Raw genomic sequence first — 22,128 nt, 5'->3', positions numbered from 1 at the left:
TTGAGAAATATTCAGTAAAAAAAATAAAAAACATTTAACTTTTCTCCTTTCTTCAGGGAGAGGCGTGTAGTCGTGACAGGATCCTTGTATACAATATTGTGCAATAGAGAACTGCGTAAAAAACGTGTGTTACAGCATGTGTAGTGCTGTGAAAGGATAGGCCCGAGTGGATCTATAACTGAACCCTCCTCTTCATCCACACACACATCCTTGGCCTCTCCCAAAACAAGGTGAATGAGCAGAAAGGCTAATGGCTTCCTGACATTGAAACCACATTCACATTCTGGAGTGATTCCACACTACAAAAAACAGAAGAGAAACAAAAGAGGGGACAACGAAACAGAGAGCAAAAACATGCCCTTTTCTGAGGTGCGAGGGTGACAAGACTCATTGGGCCAGAGCCACATTGATGTGCTTATTAGAGCTCTTCAATTATTGAAAGCAGAGCTCTGCAAATTCACTGAAGACTCAAGCCACTTTTCTGCACAAAAACTAACTAGCTGAACTGCTTTCTCGTATGCCGTGACTTGACATCCCTACCTTTCTTTTTCGGGGGATGGGGTCCTCAAACAGGAAGTGTGTACTCTCGGTTTCCTCAATGTTGTCATCACTCTGGGAGGAAAGCAGGAAGCTCTTGCAGGCATCGTTGGAGAGGGGCGGGGACGGAGTGGAGGGCACCGATTGGTCGCTGGCATCCCAGCTCCAGTTCCCACTGGTAGAGCTGCTGTAGCTGGCAGACAGGCTCTCCTTCCAGGCCTTACCAGCCAAATCTGCACCTGAACACAGAACACACAGAGACCTTTGAACTATTGCCTGGAGAATGTACTATTACCTATCCCAGAACCAGCACACTGCATGAATTCACAGATTAAAAATCAAATGCATGGATTAAAAAAAACAAAACAAACACAAAACAGAACAGAAAAAAAGAGCACAAAACACAAATAAAAACAAAAATGCAAAAAAAAAAAAAGAGCAAAACAAAAGACATAAAAAGCAAAAAACAGAACAAAACAAAACAAAAGAGCAAAACAAAAAGCAAAACAAATCAAAACCAAAATAAAACAAAAGGCAAAAAAAGCAAAAAACAAAAAAACAGAACAAAACAAAAGACAGCAAAACAAATCAAAAACAAAAACAAAACAAAAAGGCAACTTAAAACAAACTAAATAAATAAATAAAACAGGCATATTCAAACCAATGACCAATTAATTATTATACTGAAGTTCTGGAGAGCCACAGTCCTGCAGAGTTTTGCTCAAACTCACCTAGACTTTCTAGTAGGGGTGGCACGATACATGTATTCGTACCGAGCAGTCACGGTACGGGCATCTCGGTTCGGTGCACGAGGCCTTACAACAAAGACAGGCAATTCACCCCCAATGCAGGTGAATAATTAGCAATGCCGAATAACACACCACTTATCTGGCTTCTCTAACATCTTTCCTATCACACCACCGCACTCTCTCTCAGTTAATTCAAGCACAGCTGCCATCTTGCACCTCAGTCATTGTTGTTATCGCAGGATAAACCCCTTCAGGTGATACACAATCCTGATCACTCTTTCGGGGTTATTATCTCCTACATACTGTTTAGTCACATTGGAGTTGGCGTGAACTCACACACAAATATCCCTGATGGCACGCAACACTGGGTGAAGATAAAACAACACAGCAGCACTCAAACCTGTAAAGACACTATATTATTTCATTAATGCGTAATAGAAATTTGTTTCACACCTTGTTTTGTCGCCTGTGGCATTTTGAGTCAAATAAATGTTTTATCAATTGCAAAACATGACCTAGTATGCCCTCTAATAGATGCAGAAGGTAACAACTTCTGTAACTGCTTCAGTAAATGTGTTTATATGAGATTCATTTGTCAATAGATCTATAAAAATGTAATAGTTTAAATCTACAAAAATGGACTGTTTACAAGCATTCAAATTTACAAAAAGCCACTTAATGTTAAAAATGTATTAGTAAACGTAGAAATGAACATGAACCTAGAATAATAAATGATTGTCTGATGTTAAATAAAAAAATTGAACCATATTGTAAAATGTTGCCAAAATCGCAATATTCAAGAAAAACCTAAATCTTAGTGAAGGACTGAAATTTCAGCTACCAAAAATATTAATTTTTTTGGATTACAGCTACTGTTTATAATTATATAATTAAAAAGTCAATCTAAAAACAACCTTATGTGCAACTGAAATGCTTATTGATTGATTGATTGATTGTTTAATTATTATTATTATTTTTTATTTTTATTTATTTATTTAGCTTTTTGCTAAAAGAAAACTTTATTTTCAGTTTCAAAAATAACTTTGGCACATTATGTTCAATGCCATATCGGCGCCATAACTGTACTTCTAAAATATTTATACAGTAAAACAATAAAGGTTGTAAACACAAAACTGCAGATACAGCTATATAAAGCTGAGCTATGCAACAGAACAGGACACACATTAGCACTTCAGAATAGGGAACACTTATTAACTATTAACTATAAACTCCTAATTTGCTGCTTATTAATATTTAGTAAGGTAGTCGTTAAGTTTAGGTATTGGGTAGAATTAGGGATGTAGAATAAGGTGCTTAATTACTACTAATAAATGGCTAATATTCTATTAATATGCATGCTAATAATCAACTAGTTAAGAGACCCTAAAACAAAGCGTTACTGGACACACTGTCCAGCTGATGTTGAGCAATAATAACCTTGAACAAACTAACTAAACGAAATCTCTAGTCTAAAAGATACCCTTGAGCAACAGCATAAACTGTGCTGACATTACATGACCCCAAACAGGCAAATCACCTTCATTTCATGACACTTGACCTCTTCGGATTACGGTCTAGGTTCTTCCAGCATGTGTGCTCTTGCCATTTAGCAGATGTGTTTCATTCAAAGTGACTTACAGTACACTAATTACAGGAGCACACTCCCTGGAGTGGCATGATTTAGAGGTTAAGTGCTCGGCTCAAGAGCACAATAGCATCAGGAAAGAATTGTAATCCAAGAAGCCCTACAGTTTCTGCCTCAATCCTAAATGAGGATTGTCGTACCAGTTTGATTTTTTCCCCACATCAGTGTTTTATTGTGGTAAAAGATAAACCCAGTTGGTTACTTTACAAGACAGTATCTTCCTCTCAAAGTGGGCGGTTCTTGGCAAGAATAAACAGCAATGAAGACCAGACCTCATGCCGTTAGTCATTAGGCTAACGCAAGCAGCCCATATTTATTCTCTCTTTATCTATTTTCTAGCGGGGAGGAAAGGCATAGTTCTGTTATTTGTGCAGCCACGCTGATACAGTACAATAAGTCTTTAATTTCCCAGAAGGGCAATGTGTTTGCATTAAAGATATTTAAAAAATGACAACGTACAAATGAAAAACACAAAACAATCCAATCCCTAGGCCAAAGTCCTAGATTAAATAGTAATGGAGAGTGGGGAAAGCTGCGCCACTTATTACTTAAGTTGTCCTCTAGGCAAGGGTAATGAAATATAATATTATTTCAGGATGTCTGCTATCAACCGAAAACATCTATACCGAAGGGACAAGGAAAAAATGACTAATACAAATGTGAACATGAGAAAAACTATTTACTAATGTAATTTTAAAGCGCATTCACTTTTCTGTAACCCATCCAGGAAAGGGTTTAATATTCAGAATATATAAATGTAAATAACCTGTTTTTCTGTCATTTTCTAACGGTATTTGCAGTCGTTTTTATTTCCAGTTGACCACGCTATGCCGAAAATGAGTTTTTCAGATTTTTTATTAAATGCATACGAGGTATATAAGGGGTCTTTTTACGTATATGGTCAATATGGACAAATATTATTTTAATTACCATTCAAAGTTTGGGGTCAGTAATACTTTTTAAAATGAAGTTGTTTCTGCTCACCAAGACTGCTTTCATTTAATCAGAAATACAATAAAAACAGAAATATTATTAAAATATCTGTTTTCTATTTTAATATATATAAATGTCATTTATTTCTGTGATCAAAGCTGTATTTTCAGCATCATTCCTCCAGTCTTCAGTGTCACATGATCCTTCAGAAATCATAATAATATGCTGATTTGATGCTCAAGAGATATTTCTGGTTATTATCAATGTTGAAAACAGTTGTGCTGATTAATATTTTTGTGGAAACCGTGATAATTTCAGACAGCATTTATTTGAAATAGAAATATTCTAAATGTCTTTGTGTTCACTTTTGATCTCTTTAATGTGTCCTTTCTGAATAAAAGTATTAATTTCATTCAAAAATATTAAATTGAATCTTACAGCTGACTCCAAACCTTTGAACAAAGTTATACTTTGTCAACTCAATGACACTCCAATATCCCTTATATAATAATTACTAAATCCATAATCCAAAATTCATCACTGATGCAAATTTGGCCAACTAAATTAGCACAATAAATCAAAATCAAATCAAAGAAGGTCAGCTAAGATCACATCACACAGCTGAAGATTTGAGTGACTCAATAACGAGAGGGAAAGTATTCAGAGGGTCCATTAAAACAGCCTGTTCCTTCCAAGACACAAATGTAAGGGACTGTGGAGGGACCAGGCATTGTTTTGTGACATCTTAAGAAAACTCTCGCTTTTCATTTTGTTCCAGAATCACTGAAAGGTCAGAACAAACACAATACAAGTACGCTTTCACCACAGTTCAGTTAACATTAAAACTCCTGCTCTTTAAAAAGAACAATCTTTGGTTACACTTCTTAAAGGAATAGTTCTGTTCAATGAATCAGTCAAACCAGTTAACAAAAGTCAATCTGATTTGATTCTCGATGTTGACTTTTTAGTAACCATTTATTGTAATTACATGGAAAATAGCAACTACTACATTACTCAAAATATCTTCTTTGGCTTGGAATGACATGAGGGTGAATCAGTGATGACAGAATCACTTTCATTTTTGGGTAAGCTTTTCATTTAAGGGCGAAATCTGTGTTTGATTCAAAGTCTAATAAAACATCAATGAGAGAGTTCAAGCACTTCTGCTGCAGCACAATGTCTATTGTCTTTTCTTCTGAAACTCTGTGAACATACTTTTGGTTTTGGAAGCTATGAGCTAAAACCCATAGTCTGGTTTTCCTCTCATCATGCTAAGGGGGACATAAAAATGGAAAACAGAATTGTTCTTCCTCTTTTGAAATAAGAGTCTGATGACCATGTTCTGATATTTATACAAAACTACACTGTATGTCGACAGACAATTTTGTGAAACTAATCTGCAAAAACTGTTCAGAAATCATGGTGACTATGACATCACAACCATGAGCTCATTAACATATGACCACTGGTATGCTGAGATTAGCCAATCATAACAGAGGTCAATTTACATCTAGAAGTCTTAAAGGTACAGTACAAAAAATAGCCTGTTTAATTATACAGGGTAATGTGATAAATAAAAAAAAACACATACATACATACATACATACATATATATATATATATATATATATATATATAGTGCAAGAAACCTTGACTAACTTTATAAATGATACAAATAATTATATAAATATAGATAAAACTGATTTTTTCTGAATTCTGTGATGATTAAAAACTTCAAAAGTACTGAATTTATTTGAAATAAAAATCTTTTATAACATTATAAATGTCTTCGCTGTCACTTTTGATCAATTTAATGCATCCTTGCTAAATAAAAACATTAATTTCTTCCAAAAAAAATAAAAAAAATTTATAATTGACTGATCTCAACTTTAGGTGATGGTGTAAGTAAGCGATTTGACTCAAACATTGTAGCCTTATCATACAAAACATTTGTTTGAACAAATTTACCAGCAACACTGGCTCAACCAATGGCGTGAGTTTGGGGCGGGACTATCTGTTTGAAACAGAGCGAACCGTGTTCGAAAACAACCATTGTATTTGGCGGCACACAAATTACACACTGAGCCACCTGAGCGCTCTGGGATCTATCAGGTAACAGGGAAGCGAGAAGTAGAGCGATGTTTAACCTGAGGCACTGGAGGAAGGGTTGAGCACCAACGGGCTGGTGGACAGTATGGTCAGGACTGTGGCGGCCATCACTTCTTTATCAGCAAGACCAGAAGGCCTCCTGTTAAAAGAGAGAAATTAGTTTATAAATCATTGACATCTTCAGACCTGCATCAACTAAAACCAATTACGTCAAGCAGAGCCAGATGTTAAACGCACTCTCACATCAACATAAAACTGCACACATCTGTTAGGTGGGCCTTTCTCTCTCTCTGTCTCGGCCTGAGTGCCCGTTTTCTCTGTTCGGCAGGCCGAGTCCCACAGTAAACACTTCTCTCGGCCGTATCGCAGCTCCCTACTGCGCTGAACTCATCACGGGTAATGGAAAATTCCAGCGCAATAATAAACACTAGCGCTCTGCCTCTGGTGTATGCCCACACAGCACAGCTCGATTATCAACTGTATTTATTCAGCGTGTGTGTGGGAGACAGTTTACTCGTGTTTGTAAATCAACACCACGATTTAGTGTGCGGCTGAATGAAATGCTCTGTTAACTGTTTAGGGTCTTGCTCACAGGTGAGATTCAGCTTCGAGCTGTGTATGTATACTGCGTGCACATGATTGATGGCTGTTATATTGGATGGATTGCAGTGAAAGAGAGGGAAACCTGGGGGGTATTGTGGGAGATCAGAGAGAGAGAGAGAGAGAGGAGAGTGATAACAGACATTACATTTAAATATTTATGCAAATTAGAAATGTTTAAATAAGATTACTGTACAAGATGGAACTGATGTGAATGCGATCAGTGGCATGCTGATTCAACAAACAACTACACAATATCAAACAAATATTATGTTAGAAATTAATCTCGTCAAATGGAAATGATTTTGCTTCCAGTCCAAAGGGACCAAAAAATAGTTTGTGTAATAAATAAACCTAATAAATAGTTGATGAAAAAAAAGGATAAAATAAACTGAAATAAGCTGAAGAACTAAAATTAAATGAAATCAAAATATATATTAAAAATATTGTAAAAAATAAAAAAAAAAACTAAAATGTGCTTATTTAAAATATAAACAAATAATACAATAGTATGCAAATAATACTAAAATAACACTGGTATGGAAGCAATGTGAAACACGATGGCCATAACTAATTATCAGTGAATAATTAATACAATTTTGGTCTGTTTATTACACAAAGTTTTATACGAGTATCTCAAAAGAAATATGGACCATTTTTATGTCTTCAAAAAAAAAAAATTTTACTTGTGCCCATTCATTTCTATTGTATGGAAAAGTGCAGCCTGAACGTTCTGCTAAACCTCTTTTTAGTCCAACAGAAAAGCAATGTCATATGGATTTGGAACGACATGAGAAGGAAATTTTTGGTGGTGAACTACTAATTAAAAGTTAACCACCTATTTCAACATTCGTAATTCGTAATTGAGCCACGCAAGAGAATCAGGCGAGAATCAGATTGTTTCCCCGGTCTGATCTTCTCCACCCTGCACACAGCAGCACTGATCTAAGCACAGAAACTGACAATGCTAAGCTGTGTCTCTGTGTTATATAATCACAAAATCCCACTCACACTCCTTCATATTCCCTCATAATTTCATGAAATATGCTCCCTCTGCCCGACACACACACACATGCCGGGTTTCTGCCCTCCCCCCGCCTGCTTTGGCAACCCAACCAGAGCAAACTGGTTTGGAGTCGCTCTGAAAGCCAAGCCCAGAGACTTGGCAGGGCTGTCAAACTTTTTTCCTTTATCTGGGTCAACTTCCAAAAATCTTTCTATCGCTGCAAAAGAAAAGAAAAGCAAGTAGTGGATTAGAAGCAGACAGACTAAGGAACATAAATAAAATATGAAGTTCTGGCTCATTTTTAGAGAAGAGAGAGGAACGACAGAGACAGATGCATGCAAAAAGAAAGCCGCACAGTTTTGAAAAAAGAAGAGAGGAGAGGCCAAAAACAGTCTGCTTCTAGAGGCAAAGAAAATGACACATTATAGATGACAGTACTATGCTGGTTTTATTAAAGACTGTGTGTGTGTGTGTGTGTGGAGCACACATTCAGAATGAATATGTAGGTGTATGTTTGCATTTCTCTGTTTCCGACAGTCTTAATCAAAACACACACTGGAGGTGGATTATGCTGGTATTTTTGGTATTGCATAAGAATATATATGTAGCAACTTATATATAAAAGCAACACCCACATGTGTGCACACACACAATACATTCAGCTATCTAAACTGGAACATGACTAGCAGACTGCCTTTATATGTAATTAATTATAATTACTACATTACACATTTACATGATACAGATACAAAACAATACATATTTTACATTAAATAGCAATATTCCCTGTATTTATAAATTGTTTAGCCAAAAAAGGGCCAGATTTACTATCAGCTTGTGTCAGCGCAAACCCTCATTTGGCGTTAAAAAACTACGGTCAGGATTTATTGAAGACACGCAGTAAAGAATTAGCACTGAATAGACACGGTTATTTGTGCGACTCATCTTACTGAATATGCATTTGTAGGAGTTTCCCTTTTGATCTGTAAATGTATAGGAGGAGAGTATTTCAATGAATCCTGCAACGTGATTTACTAATATTTGCGCTCGTCAATTCACTGGTATTTGCGGCATTACGTAACGCTCAAAGAAAACATGTCTTAAATCAGGCAGTAATTTGCGCTGCTCTTGGTAGATGGCGCTGGTCATTATGGTAATGAGATGTAAATCACCTGCAGAATTTCCCCCTCCCATTTGTGCTCTAACGCTAATTTGCCCCGTTTAATAAAGTTGGGCCTAAGAATGTCTCAGAATACACAAAAAGTTTTACTTTCAATGTTGTAAACAGTTTTGCTGCATTTTTTGTTTCTGTTTTGTTTTTTGGAAACTGTGTTGCATTTTAAGGATTCGGTAAACAGCATTTATTTGAAATAGAAATCCATTATAACATTATAAATGCCTTTACTGTCACTTCTGATTGATTAAATGAATACTTGTTGAATAATATATATTACATATTGATCTGCTGAACTATATGTACACACACACACACACACACACAATAACTTCTAGTGAGTATTTTGTAATTTTAGCTCCCAAAAGTAAATCCACCTAATGATTTGGGAACGAGCGCGAGGATATCAGAGACTCAAACAGATTCTAGCGCCAGCACTGTTTCCCTCCCACTCTGCTTCTCTCACACTCACACACCGACTGCTTTCCTGCCTTCCCGCTTCTCCACGCTTTTCCCGAAAAAGCTCTATCACATTCAGCTGTATGATTCGTGCGTGACCATATTCACCCAAACACATTCATAAACACGCCGAGAGGGGCTTAGCAAATCTGTGAATGTGTGTGAGAGATAAATGAGACTTATTGGAATCTAATTTCCAGCATTAAAGTCAAATTTAAGTGTGCATGTAATGCTACACCAGTAACCGTGATGAATTAACCCACATCCTCTAATCACTCTGGTCGACAGCATCTGCAGGCCTGTGTAACACAGTGTCTAGATTTAAAGTGAGCAGAACAACATAATCTAGCGTCTTGATTATAATGGGACTGATCCGTCTGGCCGCAGGGCTCATTAGTACTCCTGTCAGAAGTAAACTTACACGTCTACGGTCACATTCCTCCAAATCTGAGGAAATTAAGAAAAGATTACGATTGAAGAGCATCCCCGTTTGGGTTTTTCTCTCGGTTAGATCTAGGTTATATTAGCTGAGAGTAAACAGCTGTGGTTTGTGTTGCGTTACAGTTATGTGCCATTGTGATGACAGAATGAAGCAAAGGTATCATAATAGTGGTTCATACAACTCATGTGCTTTATTTCTAAGCCCTTTGCAGTCACATGATAGCTTTGTGTGTGAAAAGAGAATGAAATTGAAGTTGTATAGACCACCTAACAGCACCAGTCTTTATTCACTTTAATTATGAAGAAAGTGACCAGGATATTCTTTAAAAATTCACCTCTTGCGCTCTATGGAAGAAAATAAGAAAATGAGAGTGAGTAAATGCTGACTAATTTATCTATCTATCTAAAAATATTTGAAGACAACTTTAAGACAAGTTCTGCATTATGCAAAATTTCACACTGGGCATTTAAACAGCAATTCAAAAATAATACATTGCCAATATAAGAACTGGCAATGTAATTCAGTTATTTTGTTGTTTTATTTTATTATTTTATTCATTTCTTTCTTTCTTTATTCATTTGCCATACTGCTTTCCAACCTAATACAAAATAAGTTGTGCTGTCATGGCAGATAAAAATGAGTCTGCAGATCGACTCTTAACAGTCAGACTTATCAATGACTCCATGCGACTTAATCAGGTTTGGATGAAGCTTATTCAGAGGACCTCATGGAGAACTGTGTGTGGTCATACAGATCAGTCTGAGTGTACAGGTATAGAGGACACTTCATTTGTGTATGCCTTTATGTTTGAATATGTCTTTGAATATGTAAGGTTTTGTGTGTGTGTGTGTGTGTGTGTGTGCAGGATGGAGCAGGCAGTGAGAAGCACAGCTGTAACTCCCACGCCTCGGAGCTTCAGTCTCCGCCCTGCTGGCCTGCTCTGAGTATGTGTGTGTTTTCTCCTCCTCTCTAACCAGGGCCTGGCTGCACATGTTCACTGATAGAAGCTCAAGTAAACAGAACTGGCCCTGCCTGATAGCACTCCAGAGAGCAGCTCCATTACTGACGAACAGCCGCTATTGGCTGGAGTGAAGCCAGCATCTCACTGAGAGAGCGAGAGAGAGAGAGAGAGAGAGAGAGAGAGAGAGAGTGTGTGTGTGTGTGTGTGTGTGAGAGAGAGAGAGAGAGCACACCACACTAGATCTCTGTTCCATCATGTTATAAGATAATTAATCACTACAGTTACATTAATAAATCTGACTAAATTATTATTAACAACAACATGTTTTACATTTTCTAAAGTAAATATGGTGTAAAAGGAAAAAAGGTTGGTTGTTTTTTTTATGATCAAACAGTTAAATATTTGATCAATTCAGTAATATAGTAATATATTTGAAAATGTAATTTATTCTTGTAATGCAAAGCTGAATTCTGAAGGCGCCTACAAGAAACCCCCCAAACCTGCTCAGCTGTGTAGGATGAAGGAAGAGCAAAACAATTAATAAGGAAATAAATGTGAGAATATGAAGTGAATGAGTCTTCTGCGTTTGTGGTTTCATAGTAAACCAGGGGTCTCCACCAGTATCTCACAGCCTGATTGGAGGTAGCTCGCCAAGACATATTGGCATATCGGCCGTGAGGTTATTTCAATGATCCCAATAATGTATTTTAATGATCATTAAACCCGTATTTGATCAGCGCGATTTGAAAAACTCACAGTAAATACAGTTCAGCTTTGATCAAAGTTATTAAGAGTCTCACGCAGGCGCAACATGTAGTTTCGTTTTGTGTAAAAACATGACTGAAGGCAGACTGCTGAGGGAAATTATATGAAAGAATATATGATTTCATTATTTGTGTGAATGCATAATAGGAAACCGACTGTCTTCAGAAAAGTTTCGATGGCATTTGCTTTCCATCTTCCCTCCGTGTAATACGTAATAAAGCAGTGTTTAGAAGCGCAGTGCAGTTTTGTTTACAGAGGTTAACGTGGAAATAGCTCATTCAGTCTGTCTGCCGTATTTTTGTTCAGACCAATGTGAAAATCAGACCAAATTGTTGTAAATCTTAACCGGTCAATGGAAAATATCCTCCCTTGTTATCAGAAGTGTTGAGATTTTTAGACTACACATGAGCTTGTAGAACTGTGCATGGACTCATCCTTTTATTAAAAAAAAGATTTAAAGGCTGATATAATTTTATTTTTTAAAATGCTCAAAACTTTATTTGAACATGTAGTACATATCAGTAGATAACATGTTATGAATATTTTTTGTTCTGGCCATTTTTTTTAATTCCCTGTTTATGCAAATAAAAAGTGCAAAGTGCTGCTAATTTTATTTGTTGGCTTTTGTCATAAAACTTGGGAAAATTATTTCAGTGTGTCTTATCAGTACTTTTTTAATATTTCCAGCACATTTTAACCACGCCGTGTATAACAGTTTGGATTGATATATTATTTAAGAGATTTAATACTGTATAACACTGGTAGCTCTCAGCCGCTTTCATTTGAAATAGTTCCCGAATGAAATAAGGATGGAGACCCCTGTAGTAAACAGATAATATTTATCTGTGAGGACTGTCATACTCTCTCTGAGTGTCTGTTTACAGGACTGTGTGGATGTGGGTCACCTCACTATTTATAACCAACCTGTGTGTGTGTGTGTGTGTGTGTGTAAATAAGGTAAGCGCCGTCACCCTGCATGACAGACACATACAAACACACACACACCTGATCCTTGTACTCAAATTGCTCGAAAGAGTTTTGTCTCTGGAGGTTTAATATAAACATAAACATCTTTACTGTCACTTTTGCTTAATTTAATGCAACCTTGCTGGATAAAAGTATTAATTTCCTTGAGAAAAAAAAAAAAAAAAAACTTATTTCAACTTTCCTCAAATTGTACTTATCCATTTAAACTTTTCCTCAAATTGTTATGCCTTTATTTTATTATGCTTTTATTTTTATTAAAGTAAAAAATGCAAAAGTGCTGCATTTTCACTAGTGGTCAGGCTTTTGGTGCCGTCCTGCAGTCCATGCTTTCATTGCGCTGCCTCATGCATTGGTTTGGTTTTGTCTCTGTTTGGTTCAGTGTATTTTTCAGGAAGTAGATATGTCACGCCGCTTGGCAGAGATCCAGACAGAGGAAAGCTATCTGGCCTGCAGAAAAGCCCACAATAAGCACTGAACATTGCGAGCGGTATGCTAAAGTTAGCAGCGCACACACACACACACACACACATCATTCTTCCTGTGGTGTGTGACACAGAAGTGCAATTTTCTTCACAATGTTGTCCAGACTGTTGATTCTGGACACTTGCATGACAAGATTTAGCCTACGTAAAAATAATTTTGACTTGTCTGTCAGTTTTTAAATACAAACTAAACTCACATTTAGGCAGATCTGAAGTCATTTTAAGAAATTAGTTTAAGTAGACTAAACGATTGGAGAAATCCAGCAAACATCACCAAATGATCCAGATTTTTTTCATATATACAAAATGAAACATGCATGGATGAAGTGTTCATAATAAGATCAATAGAATACATTTAGAAAGTAGATGAGGTAAATATTTATTTAATGATAACTTCGGATGAATCAGTTTTTTTGAGAAATGTCTGATTACAAAACCTCTGATCATTTTTCAGATCATCCAAATATATGAACATGAATCATATCTCAAATTGTAAGCCTTATTAAATGGAGGTGTGCTGTTTCTATATATACAGAAAACAGTTCTTTTAAATTGCATTTTAAATTGTATTCTTGTTTTTACTAATCAAAATCTTAGATATATCAAAACAAAATCAATATCGCTTTGAAAATGAAATACAAAAATATTAGTAATTTTACAATTAAATAAATTTGTTTTATTACTCATTTATTTTAATGTTTTTATTTGACTATTATTATTAAAATATATTTCTCTTTTCTATAATATAATTTCATAATATCTCAATATTATAATAAATAATCACAATAAAACTGTAACGTATGTTCCTGTTGAGTTCCTGTTTTGCCTTATTTGGTTTGGTTCCTGTTCCTATTAGTTTATCATCATTCATTCTTATCACCTGTGTTAATTAAGCATCTCGTTTGCTCCTTTGGTTTCCCTGTCTTTATAAGCCTTCTGTTTCTGTATGTTCTTTGTCTCGGTTTGATGTTCATTTTAAAGGAATACGTGGCGTTGCTGCCTATGAATTCTCCTGTCCTCTGTGTTGAAGTTAGAATTAAAAAATATTTATGTTTACTCCTGCGTTGGGCGCTTTACTACAACCACGTCCCATGACGGAAACCGAGACCTAACAAAATAGTAAGCGGCGCGCCTTTCCTCCATTTTTTTTTTCCTGTTTCTCCCCGCGGCTATGGAAACCGAAGTGTGGTTTTCCGCCCTGGCTTGCCAAGATCTCCCGTGATGGAGTTTTAATTTTTAGCGACAGTCCCCGGATATTTGAATTCTGAACCGCCGCAATACGTACCTGAACCAACGTAATAAAAACAGCAATACGTACCTATATCAACGTAATAAAAATATGCCAGGGTTTACGAATTGAACCAGTGTTTTAACGCCACTCAGTGGGCATTTTTCTTTGAAACTGCGGTGAAACGTGCAGTAAGGTACATAAAAGGTCTTGCTAAAAAGTACACCCAGGTACATTTATGCCATGAGACAAGGTTGAAATCATAACTCTAATTTTCTAAATAAAGCTATTAACCTACAAAGAAAAAAACAGTTTTGTGAATTTAGTATTTTGTTATGTCATTACATTGTTTAGAGCATAATAAAATATATATATATATTGAAAAATGATATGTTATTCATATGTTATGCTATGTCCTCTGTAACGGACATTGGGACTTTAAAAAGTCCTGTTTTTTTTTAAATAAGGGTGTATTCACACCAGGAAAGTACGCTAGTTCATTTGCTTTGGTCCAGACCAAATACAATGTTGATTTTTGTTTGTTTGGTGTGGTTCGCTTTCACATTACAATTTCTGTATAAACAAATTGTATTATGCACTTTCTCTGCAGCAGTTCAGTCTGTGTCCTCCCTAGATATTTTTTCCAATTACTGTATATCGATATTACCGGAATTGCTTCATACCGTACCAATATCATACAGCCGAATCTCTCCAATATCATGTTTTGAGGATTTATTTGTGGTTGGGGTCACATTTGAACAAACTGAAGGATGCTTTGACATTATTGCTAATGGTAATCAACAGCATACCAAAGATGCCATCCACCATACTCGCTTGTAAATAACCCATAATATTCCTTTGACACACACTGCTCCAGGCACGTCCACTCTTGGTTATCAGAAATAGTTCAAAGCTGCTGTGAGAAGAGCACACAAGGGTCAAAACTGCAGTCCCACGGCCTGACCTCAGATCAAACTAAGCATGAGAAAACAACAGCATGCATGACAGAACCAGTCATCTGAGCTAGTTATTAAAGTAGCGTGCCAGGATACATCTGAATGCCCTTTCTTCTATATTTTTGTGTGTTTACTTGTGCAATTTTTCCCAGAGGTTTTACGCATGTCGGCCAACCGCCCTTGTTGTGTCAACCAGAGAAGGCCTTTGAATATAGTGTGTGGGATGCATGTTTGCCTCTTGCTCTAAAGTCCACCGCGTATGACCTTAGCAGAGTTAGAAAGCGTACGGCATTCCTCCCTCTAGCTGGCCAGTGTTTTCTTTTATTCACTTCTTGAGCACATGTTAAGGTCTGAAATGTTTGCAGCTCCACGTGAACAGTGAGTGTTTCATACATCTTTGTCTCTCTCTCTCTCTCTCTCTGACATGTGTTTTCATTTGTCTCCCTCACCCGCGACCCTTCTCTCCCATTCAGCCCCTCATTTTCACTCCATCCTTAACTTTCGCCCGAGAGCGGAGCGGCGCTACACCTCCCCCATCCCCTCTTGCTCAATACTGATGGACGGATAGTCACGGATGAGATCCAGCAGTGTGTTATGATCCATTAAGATCCACTTAAACACAATAAGATGTTGCAGGACTTGTGGGTAAACCAGAGATGTACCATTCATTTGTCACCTTCATCGAATTTTTTGAGTGCAGGTCTCTTTTCTGTGTAACTTGGTTGTTTTTCTAAGAGCTGTCAATTTAACAATTTGCCAATAACTAAGTTCACGTAATTAATTAATTACAGAGATGTGCCAATAACTTAATTCTGTCCAATACTGATAAGCGATGGCCAATAAATTTGCAATAATAAAAGTTTTATACCATTTAAAAGTTTTGCATTTTTTTTTTTTTTAGACTTTTATTCAGCAAGGAAGCATTCAAATTAGCAAAAGTGTCAGTAAAGACAGATTTGTATTTGAAATAAACGCTGTTCTTATGAACTTTCTATTAATCAAAGATCTCAATGGTTTTTACCTTTTTTTTCTGAAGGATCATGTGAAACTGAAGACTGGAGATTGCTTTACATCTCAGAAATAAACTAAGTAAAATAAAGTAATATTGCACAATATCACTGTTTTTGCTGTATTTTTGATCAAATAAATGCCCAAATCCCACTTCTGAAAAATAAAAAGATATTTTAATAAAATAATATTTGTAAAAAGTTTTAAATGCAACAAGTAAATTTAGCCATCACATCATTATAAATGTAAAGTTTGATTGATTGATTGTAATTAATAATGTTATTAAATTATTAGCGATTTTAAATTTAATTGAGAGTCAGATTAATGTAAAAATCAACATAAATGACTGAATATCCATTACTGGCCAATATACATTTCCAATATCGATCAATACTATAGTAATAATAAAAACACACATATATACATATACATATAGATATATATATATATATGAGGCTGTAGCACAGCGGACTGTGCAAAATCCCCCAAAATAAAATGAAAAAGCGATGATAAAGATGAATAAAATTTAATAATCTTTATTCAAGGGGCTTTTCTCAAAAATAACGATATAACTTGATTTTTCACTTTCCAGCTGTACAACTCTTTTTCCTCATTTCAGCTCTTCCCCATGTCGTTGGCTCCTGTGTGATATATATATATCAGCTGTTATCTCTCTTTCCCATCTATATTTCCATCTCTCTCTCTGTGCAGTCCTCTAATAATAGCCATCTCCACCCCTGCCCAGCACACCCAGTTAGTCTCCGCCTGTTTTCCACCACAATGTTATGTAATGCCCCGCTCCACTCCAGATCCACACACACACACACACACACTGGTAGGTGGGACAGTGTCCATGTTTACCAGAAGATAAGGCTACAGTACAGCAATAGAATGATAGATGACTGGACTTTAATAGCACACAACATTGTAATTTATAAAAGCCCTTCTTATGCAAGTTACTGTGTGTCTGGCAAACTGTCCTGCTTTTACACCAGAGCTCGGTGCCAAACTCTCTCTCTCTAAATGCACATGGTCTCTCACACACACTTATGTAAGTTACTTCATAATAATGTAATCCTATATAATAATAAAAACTGTTCTCTGCATATTTCCACTATAATTTTCCCAAACAAAAAGCTTGGTAAAAGCACAAGAGTGTCTAATATCGGTTCACATCTGATTTATTAAAAATAACTTTGGTTTATACCATTCAAGTTTAGCGTCAATACATTTTTAAATGTTTTCGTCTCTTTAACTCACCAATACTCACTTATTTGATCAAAAATACAGTAAAAACAGTAATACTGTGAAATATTACTACAATAACTGTTTTCTATAAAAATAGACTGTAAAATATAATTTATTTCTGTGATGCAAAAGCTGAATTTTCAGCATCATTACTCCAGTCTTCAGTGTCACATGATTCTTCAGAAATCATTTGAATATACTGAAAAGAAACCTTTTTTTATATATTTTCGTGGAAACCGTGATACTTTGTCAGGATTCTTTGATGCAACTACATAGTAACATCCTGACTACAACAATTTCTGTTGACATTTTCTTCTAAAATGTAAAAAAACTAGTCTGTGCATTGTAAATTCCATGAAGTATGTGATATTTGTTTGAAATAAGCTAGTCAGGCTGAGAGACCAGACAGCTGACCAACTAAACCAACTAAACACCAGGCTAAGAGAGCAGTTAAACCAACAAAGTCCAGCAAACCAGATTAATTTTCAGTACACAACAGACAAGCAGATACACCAAGAGAAAGAACTTCACACCCGCATGACAAAACACCACTTCCTCGCACGTCCAAATTTAGTTCGAAGAGTCTGAAAGGAAACATCCTCACAAGCTTCAACTTTAGAAGCCTCTGAACTGCAGCGGTAAAAGAGTGTAAAAATAAACTTTTAAATAAAAACAAATTCCATTTTTAATCAGCAGGCTGACTGAGCACAATGAAGCAAAGGAGACACACTTTGCCATTTGAGTATAATGCCACCCTATAATGCCATTTGAGTACAATGCCACTTGATATAAAGCCACCCAGCTTTATATCAAGCCGATGTAAAGCTGCTTTGACACACTTTACATTGTTAAAAGCACTATACAAATAATATTGACTTGACTGTGATAATTAAGTGCAGTGCATGTACTGTAGCTCATCTGACTGCAGTACACAGGACTTCACAGCTTGGTGACCTTAAACACAGTTTCTGTGATGTTGTCATTATGCTGCACTAACTCCCAGCTGCGGCTTTAGCAACATAGAGATGCCTTATTACACAGTTGTCTCTGAGGCCATCAAATGAGTTGTTCATTTCCATCTGAGGGCGAGGGGAAACCCCACGTCGGCTGTTGTTGAGAGTGTGTGTTAGTGTGAACTCGTTTCAGTACTGGTGAGGGCCAAATGAAGGGACTAAGTCGTTGTAAATATATGGCAAGTTTATGGTTGGGTTATATTAATTTAACGTCAATATGAGTGTTGTGATACAGTTGCTAAGCTGTTCCAAGTTGTTGTTTTCATGTTGCTCGGGTATTGTTGGAGGCTGTGAATGTTACTAGGCAGTTGCTAAGGTGTTCTAAGTTGTTGTTATTATGTTGCTAAGGTGTTCCAAGTCGTTATCGTGTTGCTAGGGTGTTGTTGGAGGCTGTGAGCATTACCATGCAGTTGCTAAGATGTTCTGTGTGTCCGTTAGCATGTTTCTAGGGCGTACTGAGTGGTTGTGAGTTGATCTAACTGAATGTTGCTCAGGTGTTCGGACAAATGTGACTGTTTTTATGGAACAGTTTTTATTGCTAAGGTGTTCCAAGTCATTGTTATCATGTTACTAGGATATTTTGGAGGCCAAGGGTATTGCTATACAGTTGCTAAGGTGTTCTAAGTGGTTGTTAACATGTTTCTAGAGTGTTGTCAGTAGTTCAAACTGTTGCTTTTGTGTAGTTGCTATGGTGTTTCCAGTAGTAGTTATCATGTTGCTAGGGTGTTATCGGAGACTGTGAGTGTCTCTTTGTTGCTATGAAGTGTTAGCCTGTTTCTAGGGTGTACTGAGTTGTTGTGAGGGTTGCCAAGTTGTTCTAATTTGCTGTCAGAACATAGTTCAGGTGTTGTGGGTAAATGTGAGTGCTGTTATGCAGTCACTAAGGTGTTTCAATTTGTTGATACTATGTTTCTAGGGTGTTGTTGGAGGCTGAGAGTCTTGCTATGCAGTTTCTAAGGTGTTCAGAGTCATAATGTTGCTAGGGTGTTGTTGGAGAGGGTGTTGCTATGAAGTTGCTAAGGCGTTCCAAGTCATTATCATGTCGCTAGGGTGTTGTTGGAGGCTGAGAGTGTTGCTATGCAGTTGCTAAGGCGTTCCAAGTAATTATCATGTCGCTAGGGTGTTGTTGGAGAGGGTGTAGCTATGCAGTTGCTAAGGCGTTCCAAGTCATTATCATGTCGCTAGGGTGTTGTTTGGAGGCTGAGAGTTTTGCTATGCAGTTGTAATGGCGTTCCAAGTGGTTAGAATGTTTCTAGGGTGTGTTGGGTGGCTATAAGTGTTCCTGTGCAGGTTGTTTTAGGATGTCTAGGAGGCTGTGAGTATTGCTTTGCAGTTTAAGTGGTTGTTAATGTACTGTTAGGCTGTTGTAGTCAGTTGTGACTGTTTCTATGTGGTTGCTAAGGTGTTCCAAGTAGCTGTTAAAATGTTGTTAGGGTTCTGCAAGTGTTTTGAGGCAAAAGAGCCCAACCCACCATTTTTGTGCATGTTTTATCATTTGTCCAACAAAAATAAGACATCTGATTGTTTAAAAAACTAACAGCACATCACTCCTTTGCATTCTGGTCCTCAAGTTATGAACTTGATAAACATATGTAAACATAATCAAGTTGGTTTTCATCTTCGCTGGTGGGACATGTATCACTGTGCATCAAAAACAGTCACGACTGACTTTAAAAATGGGAGAATATAAGGGAGTTGGATGGTCCACCAATACATCTGCTCATACTAAGGAGCACAGTTGTGTTCTGTGTTACAGTTTTAGTATCTGACCACAATCAAAATGACCCGTTTTAATCCACCCATATGGGAATAATGTCTAATTCTGCATTTAAATGTGTATTTGGGGCCCCCACTCAGTGTCCCCAGCCGACACTGCTCAAGTGTGTAAACACAGTACAGGAATAAATAGTGATGAAAATATCTGAAACGAAACAGCTGAACTAATCAAACAAACAGGCCTTAAGCAAACCTCACAGACCACTTCCCGCAGAGAGAGAGAGAGAGACACAGACCCGAACACAGTGCTTTCTGCTACAGGGCGAGTGTCTGCAAGAGAGCACTTTGTTTCTTTGTCTAAACGCTTTCACAATTCTAAAAACTGTGTTTATTCCCAGAGTGAAATTCTAATTTCAGTCCAAGATTTTCAGTCTGGTGTCAGACTCTTTGAACTCCACTGTATACTGAGCTGTTCTTAAAGAAAGAGGGATCCACAGGTGACTCATTTGATAAAGAGAAGGGCAGAGATTTAGTAAATACAGCAAATAATAATGTAATCATTTGTGTATATATGTATGTATGTGTACATACACATACAATATTATTAGGATTTTAAGTATTTTGAAACATATATAACATATATTCAAATCCAATTGGAAATCCAAATGGAAAACTTGGCATCTGTTTTATCTAAAAGGATACATTTCTCAGTCTGTTTATCTTAGATCTTAATATCCATCTCCATATCCATCCATTCCTTGTTAAAAATGTCCCTTCCTCGTATGTTCGCAATTTAATAATTTTTTTTAACAAAACAACCTTACACCCTGAGGAAGACAAAGGTGACACTATTTATTTAGCTTTCTCCGACTGATCCAAGATCAGATATATACTGTATGAGAATGTGCTTCCTTTACACACCGCTCAGAGAGAGAGAGAGAGAGTAAGAAAGATGTGGTAGAGTTTGACAAAGATTTCAAATTATTGATTTAATCTGTTTTCCTGCATTATACACGCTGAGCTTGCAGAAATGATAACTATGTGCAATACTCACAATCCCTTGACGAAATGTAGGCCCTGATATAACATCAATACTTGGCGTCCATGTCTTGATACAACATTGCCAGACAAATTATTGTAATGCTATAATGCTCTGCCGTAATGATTTTCCCCCACCCCTTAATATATGATAATATTTGAATACAACTGTAAAATAAATTGTGTATTGTGTAAAATTACAACGTCTAAGTCTGCAGCAAAAACTAACTTGAATGGGGCATCAACAACAAAATCAGATCCAGTACAAGGATTTTAATGTTTTCTTTAATAAGGTGTATAATATGAATATAACCATGATGCACTCTATAAAGACCAAAAAGTCAGATGAAACATTACAATATGAGTCGTCAGAAGCACTAATTATTAAAATCCTGTACATTAACCACAATCAAAATGAGTAATGAGTCAGATATAAAAATTACTGCTCATCACCCCTACTCTCCAATATTACGTTATCATGACAACATTGGGTTATTTCTAGAGCACGCTGATTTCACGGTTAATGTGATATTTGATCTGTCGCTGTGTGAGTTAACATTAGCATTATTCTGTGAATGAAGTAGCTGCTTACATTTTTGTTGTTGACAAAAAAGGCCTCAATCTCTTTATCGTTATAAAAGTTATATATTTATGAGTGTGCGCATGCGTGTGAGCGTGTGTGTGTGTGTGTGTGTGTGCGCGTGAAAAGTTTTATATACTTATTTTAACGCCTCATGGAAATACAGGGGTAAGTTCAGTTAATTTACTGTCTGTGTAACGTTTCTGTATGGCTTTGTAATGTTTTCTAAGAATTAGATCATTTCATATTAAAATTGATCTTTTAAGGTCTTTTTTTCCAAGTAAATGTCTGCGACGTGCCTGCGAAGTCAGTTATTTTGATCTTTTGCTGTAGTGTGTCAATAGGAAATATCAGTTTACATTTCCAAACATTCATTTTGCCATCAATTGTAATAATTCAGTGAATGTCTGACAACAGCCAGTGCTGCACACAGAGATCTGATCTGATCATCATCCAGTCCGTCTGGAATGACATGAAGAAACGAAGACAGAC

The 22,128-nt window shown here is 36.5% G+C and overlaps 1 protein-coding gene across 2 annotated transcripts in view; it reads right to left on the bottom strand.

The window, feature by feature from the left end:
* Positions 1-22,128, bottom strand: part of LOC306860619 (zinc finger protein 704-like) — a 56,211-nt gene that overhangs the window by 13,219 nt on the left and 20,864 nt on the right. For both annotated transcript variants that reach the window (XM_079402402.1, XM_079402401.1), the window contains exons 3-4: positions 6,012-6,112; positions 541-776 (exon numbers count right to left, since the gene is read on the bottom strand). In XM_079402402.1, coding sequence (XP_079258528.1) covers positions 541-776; positions 6,012-6,112 — 337 coding nt within the window. The remainder of the gene's footprint in view (positions 1-540; positions 777-6,011; positions 6,113-22,128) is intronic.

The sequence above is a fragment of the Barbus barbus genome (assembly GCF_936440315.1).
Source record: "Barbus barbus genome assembly, chromosome: 41".
Lineage (NCBI taxonomy): Eukaryota > Metazoa > Chordata > Actinopteri > Cypriniformes > Cyprinidae > Barbus > Barbus barbus.
The sequence above is the reverse complement of the archived record's forward strand: the minus strand, read 5'-3'. Positions and strand labels throughout refer to the sequence as shown.